The sequence below is a fragment of the Calidris pugnax genome, unplaced genomic scaffold (genome assembly GCF_001431845.1).
Source record: "Calidris pugnax isolate Ruff unplaced genomic scaffold, ASM143184v1 scaffold407, whole genome shotgun sequence".
Taxonomy (NCBI): domain Eukaryota; kingdom Metazoa; phylum Chordata; class Aves; order Charadriiformes; family Scolopacidae; genus Calidris; species Calidris pugnax.
The window spans coordinates 1,374,476-1,381,386 of record NW_015091179.1 but is presented as its reverse complement, the minus strand read 5'-3'; the positions used below and the strand labels follow the sequence as shown (position 1 = coordinate 1,381,386).

At 44.4% G+C, this 6,911-nt stretch overlaps 1 protein-coding gene across 1 annotated transcript in view; it reads left to right on the top strand.

The window, feature by feature from the left end:
• Window positions 1–6: 6 nt before the first annotated feature.
• Window positions 7–6,911, top strand: part of NT5DC2 (5'-nucleotidase domain containing 2) — a 28,936-nt gene continuing 22,031 nt past the window's right edge. The window contains exon 1 of the mRNA XM_014959473.1: window positions 7–335. Within this exon, the coding sequence (XP_014814959.1) occupies window positions 65–335 (271 nt within the window). The 5' untranslated portion in view covers window positions 7–64. The remainder of the gene's footprint in view (window positions 336–6,911) is intronic.

The following is a 6,911-nucleotide window of genomic DNA, read 5'->3' as shown; positions in this document are numbered from 1 at the left end:
AGCGAAGGGGAGCCAGCCCTGGCCGTGCGCGGGCTGCCTCGAGGCTGCGGCGTCCGGCGGCACCATGGCGGCGGCGCTGAGGAGGGGCAGCGGCGCGGCCCCCCGGCTCCTCGCCGTGGCCGTCTCCTGCCAGAGCTGCCGCCCCAAAGCCAGCCAGTGCCCCGGGGATGGCGGCCACGGACAGCCCAGGGACCACCAGCCGGCGGCCACCGGCAGAGCCCGGCGCGGCGCCGATCCCGGTCCCGCCGCGGGCAGCCAGCCCCTCCCGGCCGAGGGAGCCGACACCAAGACCTACTTGTGGGCCAGGTACCACGAGATGAAAAAGCTGGTCTACGGTAAGGGCCGCCTCCGGACGCTGGGACTGCCACGTCCTGCCGGGCTTGGGCTTTTCCCCATTTTGGTTTTTTTTTACTCCTTTTTTTCTCCTCTCCTCTTTGCGTCTTGGTGTCTTTCCCCGCGCTGCAGAGCTGGGGATGTGCCCATTGCTGTGGCAGCTGCTGGGGTTAGAAGCCTTCTCCCTGGCAATGCCATCTGCACGCCTCCATTGCCCCCGGCCCTTGGAAACAGTTTTATTTCTGTTGAAATCTGGACCTGGTCTTCCTCTCCCCATCCTGGGCTTCCCTCTGTCAACATCCCTCAACTGGTCTCAGCGTTTTAGGACATACAGAGTGTGTGGGGTTCTTCAAAATTGCCTTCCCCCACACCACCCCAAAATGGCAAATGGTCTAAATGAAGGGCTGGCTGCATTTTTCTCTAATTTGCCATTGGTTGGCACACGGAAAGGTGGTTAGACTAGGAAAAATAGACAGTCATGTTCACTGATGTGGTGAGGAGTCTGGTATCCAACTTGTACCTCACCATTGGCACAAGGGTGAAAGTGGAGGAGAGTGATGCTACAGCTGCTAGGATGTCTCCTGATCCTGAGCTCAGTTTGTGTTACAGATGCGAAGCACCTTTTACGCGTGTGTGCATGTGTGTGTGTTTTTGCTCCTCTGACCAAGAATTTACCTGGCTCTGCCAGGTACGTTGATGTCTTGCTAAGTGAGAAAGCTCATGCCACTTGCCTAATCTGTTCATGCGTAAAGCAGGATTGTGGTCTTTCTGGCAGCAGCAGATCCCCACTGTGTTAAACTCTCCTAAAAATGTGAAAGAATAGCTTTCATGGCATAAGGGCAGGGCACTTTTTTCCTGCTGGTTTCTTGATTCTTGAAATGCTGAAGGTAAGCACTGTAGAGAGCCAGGGAGTATGACTGTGTCTGCTGCTAAATAGCTCTCCCTTAGCTTTTGTTTGTCTAAGGGTTTGGAGGACGGCAACCAGCCATAGGCATCTGGAAGAAATGTCTCACTGTTCTGAGACTGGCAAGTTCTGTCATTCGTTCCTCCCCCACCTTCCAGTACACAAGATTTGACATAAAATTTGAAGTCCTTCATGATGCACAGATGTAAAGGAATTGGCTGCTGAACAGTCGGGTGCTCAGCGTGCTGCATTCCAGCTTTTGCAGGATGCAAGCTCCTTTCCCTGAGCTGCTGAAGGCAGTACAGGGTGCTGACAGAGCACCATAGCTTCGTGTTAAGTCCCTGCTCCAAGACCGAGTCGTGGTTTTTGCCTTAAGGCTTGAAAGAAATTCTGACTTGCAAGGCTTGTACTGGTGTTTGGACCTTAATATCCCCAACAGCGTTTTTTTTTTCTTTGCTTTTCCATAATGGTATTGAAACTGTAAATTAAGATAAGTTAATAGGCTGTGTCATGGTCTCTTGGGAAAATGCTCACTTTACTATGGACAGATTGTGAAGTTTGTATTGACATAGTTACACTTTGCTGGGATGCAAGAGATACAGTTGTCACTGAGGATGGAAAACTAATCAGCAGGACTAAGTGCAAAATGAAGTTAGGTGAAGTAGCCCCTGTGTTAGAGAGCAGACTTTTTACAAACCTTCAGGTAACTGTTAGACGTGTTAAGAAGGCCCTTATTTGTTTAAAGAATAGCTCCCCAAACCAAAATTTCAAGACTGTGCTGTTATTCAAGTCTTGTCAAGAAAAAGCATAAACAAAGTTGGTCCATGTTGGTTTTAATTGTTGCTTTGGACAATTAAACTGAGTTGTGCAAAATGTGACATCAGTCTGTTCCTTTGTTCTTGATTTCTAACTGATGTAAAAGTGAATATTGGGTTATGGATTTGAAAATCCATTGTCACATCTCAATACTCATCAACAACTGAGTTTGAGAACACTCTTGTGGTACCACCTTCTCCTCCTTCTCTGAAACTCCACCTTTGTGGAGTCCTTGGTCCTATATTGTCAGTTATTGCTATTGGTTTTGGAGAGAGGTCTCTGCCAGGAGAATTTACTGTGTGTTTTCAAACCAGCTCTTGCTTAGGACCTGATTTATAGAGCAATATTGCGTTTTTGTATAGAGGGGACTCCAGTGATAAATGCAGACCAAGTTGGACAAGGCAGGATGTGTAGGGTGAGAGCTTCTGTGCAGTAAAGCTCAGTGGTAGTATTGGTTTGGTGGCCGGAGCCCAGGCACCAGAAATTCTCACCTTTGTAGAAACACATCTGTGTTCTGCCAGGCTTGAGTGTGGTAATACAAACAACATTTTATTACCTGTAAGAATTCGAGGCTACTGCTTCTACTTAATGTGAGGTTTTTTTCCTCTGCCAAAAGGAAAAGTATAATTGCATTTGTCAGAGTGGTGGTGTTGAGTGAGATTTGCTGTATTTTGGTTTGATGCCATCTGAAGTGTCAGGGAAGGCAATGTGCTCTCCCAGTAAGCAGCGTCTGGAAGTCTTGCACTCTGTGAAACATCCAATCCTGAAACTCAATTAAACTGGCAAGCATGTGAGGATTTGGCTGTAAATAAACGTGTATGTTTTTTCCTAGATCTTTCAAACTTGTAAACATAGCTATAATAAATCAGCTTTCCAAAGGAACCTTTAAAATAACTATAAAGTAACTTCTTGCCTCTGCCTCACAAGCTTGAGCGTGGTTAAATGTGAGAACTACTGAAAGTTTGCAGATAACAAGAACTTGGTTAGGCATTGATAACACAGAGGAGGTAGCTCAGAGGTAGTCCTTGGTCTTTTTAGTTTGTGTGGAACAAGAGATACCTTTGTATCTAAATAACTTGATGCAGTCAGCAGCACATGTCCATTGTGTCTGGAAATGGGAAAGCAGGTGACAGCCCTGTGTGATCACTGCATGGGTGATTCTGGTGTGGTGCACAGGTGGCTTTTTGCAATCCAGCACATTTTGATTCTGCTTGTGTCACTAATCTCAAGCAGACACAAGGATTTAAGGTCTCATTCTTTATCAAACCAGGAAACGAGTCTAGTGCTATGATAATAAATGCCCTGCAAATTCCATAGGAAGTGTGATCTTCAGATTGAGCTGGGACTGAAAATGACAGTTATCAGCCAGAACTGGAAGAGTGACCAGTTATGTTAACTTCCAAATTCCACTTTCCTAAATATTAAGGTGGGGTTTTTTTTGTGAGGAGGTGCCTTTGTGCATATAATCCAAATTCCACTTTCCTAAATATTAAGGTTTTTTTCTTGTAAAGAGGTGCCTTTGTGCATATTAAAAAAATGTTGTTTTGGAAAGAAATGGTATTTTTTAATATTGCTTTTGATTTGTGTCCATTTCATTGGTGAGAAATCAAAAAATATTGAGGTATAATGGCATAAGTTCAAGACTATACTCCAGAGTAATTTTCAGCACTTTTTAAACAGTTCCTCTGTCATTTAATGCTCTTTAAGTACTATTTCCCTCTCCATACCATCATGTTAGAGGCATCTACTTCGTCTGGTTAGGGTGCTTTGCAGAAGTTGCTGTGAAATGGTACATAACAACAGTTTAAAAGGATAAAGAGGTGCTTGGAAGGGAGGAAAAATTGGCAGTTTGTCTTAAGAAAGCAAGTCAGTGTGAGCAAAGGGAACTTTTTGATTCTTGAAGAACGTGGAGGATGGTGGCCATCTGCTTTTCAGTATTGCTCTTTTCCCTGCTAGTCTTACAAAGAAGTTAGGACAGATGTCTGCTGTACTGGACCTCTGGGTGTACAAAAGGTGTGAGAGGTGGGTAGGTGGGTGCGAGCTGCCCGTTTTATGTATTAATCTTCACTAACATGCTGGGTCGGGGGCTGAGAGAGAAGGAGCAATTCCTGCGTGCTGCCGTTGGTACCCCCGGGAGCTCAGAAAAGCACAGAACGTGCTTGGCACCTCCTGACCAGAGCGTTTTTCACATCAGAAGGGGCCATATGGTGTCTTGGCGTCTCTAACGGTTGTTCGCAGTTAATTACCTGCTTTTGTTTCCATCTCTGCTGTCATGTCGGGGATTGAGTGTTACTGCTTTCTAACAATGTGGGCTATTGCCTGGGAAGAGACGCTTGTGCTGTCATGAAGATATTCCAATTTAAGCAGCTGTTCAGAGCCTCATGGTAGTAAAATGAAGGAGATTATGTGTGTTTACCTTTGCATTTACACCCAGGTGTAAAAAATTCATGAGATCAAACACGCTTTCTTGTGGTCTGCCTTTGTTGCTGAGTTTCATCATATGCAATGGATATGCAGACACTTCCTTTAAAACCATCAGAGTTGCAAACCAGAGCAAATAGTGCAAGTATGCAGATTCCAGGGGTTTGTATCTATTGCAAGAGCTGGTTTTTCCCCACTGTCCTCAAATGTACACACGCCGGTTCTCCCTTAGATCATACTTCCTGGGTGAAGTGCTGAGTAGACAGTGACTAACTGTGATATTGTCTCCCTTTCCAGTTAGAACTCAGATGGAAAGATTAGTTGGGGTTATCATTCTTTTTAAATAACCAAAACTGCTTTTTTTTTTTTCTTTTTTTTTCTTTTCTTCTTGCTGTAATTTATCATATCTGTCCTGCAATCTATTTCGGTGTCTTGGCAGAGGAAAAGCAAAAGCTGTCGTTCTTGAAAAATGGCTTCTTCATGGGCTTCTGGAGGGTGTCATCTCTTTGTTTGACTCGACGATTGCCATACAAACTGAGGCAAAAATCCCTGGCAGATTACCTGCTGAATGTCAGCAGCGCCCAAGTCCAGAGCCCAGGACTTATTTAAGCACTCAGAATTTGTAACCTCTCAGGTGATTATCTTTAAAGAAAAAAACAAAACAAATAACAAGCCAAAACAAAAAAGCAAAGCAAACTAACCAAACAAACCCCTAAACTTCTTGAAACCTGGCTCACTAAGCCAGGCATGTTTGGGCTGTTGTATTGAAACAGATCTTGCATGTGTTCCCAGCCTCTGCTATGATATTGTAACTTAGTGTGTGCAACACCTTCCTTCCAGCCGGTCAGAGTTTTCCAACAGAAGAAAGCTGTGATTTTTTTTTTTTTTAACCTGGGGAGAGACTGTGTGATCATTAAGAGGAGACTGACACCAATTGCTCTATTGAGGAGGGTGCTGCAAATAGACATTTACACTGAGTTAAACATGCAGCAAGAGTCTCTGGACTGAAACCCAGAGCTTTTTCCTTCTCTCTAGGAGATCAGTGACTTTGAAACTTCTGTAAATTTAGGATGGAGGATGATATCATGGAAAGAGCAAGCTGTCAGCAAGCTGCTGCAAGTTTGATGTGGTTACAATGATGTGCAATAGGAAACACAGCACGATGATGTGCGGTGCTCCGGGAAGTGTGCGTAGGGAACACGTTATGTGTGAGGCAATGGTGATGAAGCGTTTTGGCCAGTGTATGCATCTTTCTTCGTCCCTTATGAGGCAAGAGAGGACATGCTGTGTAAGTTAGTGACAAAATGCCTGAATAGGGTGGAATGAGCTGGGCAGGAGGCTGTCAGAGGACAGCAGAGAGGCTCTGTATGACTGAGGCTGGCAGGGAGGAGTATGACTTCATCCAGTGGGTCTAAATATACTTCATAAATCATACTGTGTGGCACAGATACTGCTTATGCTTCTGATCACAGATAAGACTCGCTTCCTGTGCTTGGCAAATCTCAAACTACCCTTGATACAAAACCATTCCGCTACTGCTCCCTTAGTTTTTCCTGATTGTGTTGTTGCAAAAGTTGTGGCAAGCATATGTTGTTGAACCTAGATGGGTTGTCTTCTGTGAAAGGAGAGATGGGGTTCAGGCAATGATATTTTGCACTGCTCTCAGGCTATCAAAATGCATTTTCATAAGTCTGTTAGCAAAGGGTGAATGTTGGAAAAGCTTGACCTCTCTGTAGGGATACAGTAGCGGCAAATGATGTGCATTTGTCATTAGAAAAGAAAATAAAAGGAATGCTTTCATTAGGAGAGGAAAGCACTGCATATTTGCACTGTGATGTGATTAGGGTTGTGTCATTTTCTTTTTGAGGAAGAAAAATAACACGCTGCAAATCCCAGTGTATGCTTAGAAAAGGATCTTCCCACAATTTGCCTGGAGGTAAGGGCAGGAAGCGGAGCTATGTTCATGGTGCAGAGAGCATTTATGATGAGAGGATGAAAGTTGCAATCATCTGGATCCTATTTACATTTCCCATCTTTTATAATCCCAGTGGAAAGTACTCTGATTGCATCCACCCTCTTCAGCCTCTTCCAGGAACTTTGCCACCAGCAGAGTCACTGAAAGAGGGCTCTTGTTCTTGCTGTGTAGCCAGTTAAGTCAGCCCTTCTACCTTAAAATACTGCTTTCTTTTCTAGTAGTTCCTCTCTAGTTGACCTGGTGAAATGCATTTGAAGGCCAAAGGAAAGTGAGTTAGGAGAGAGGAATGGTTATGTTTTGTAATGAGTCTCTCCCCTGAAAAATAAATGTCACCTCTTTGGATCAGTGCTTACAAATGTACTTTGGACTTTTACCTAAATTCTGTAATTGTTCCAGGCAAAATCTTTATTGGGAATGGCTGGTGTCTCTAATAATATTTCTTTTGTTCTAGATTCAGATGAA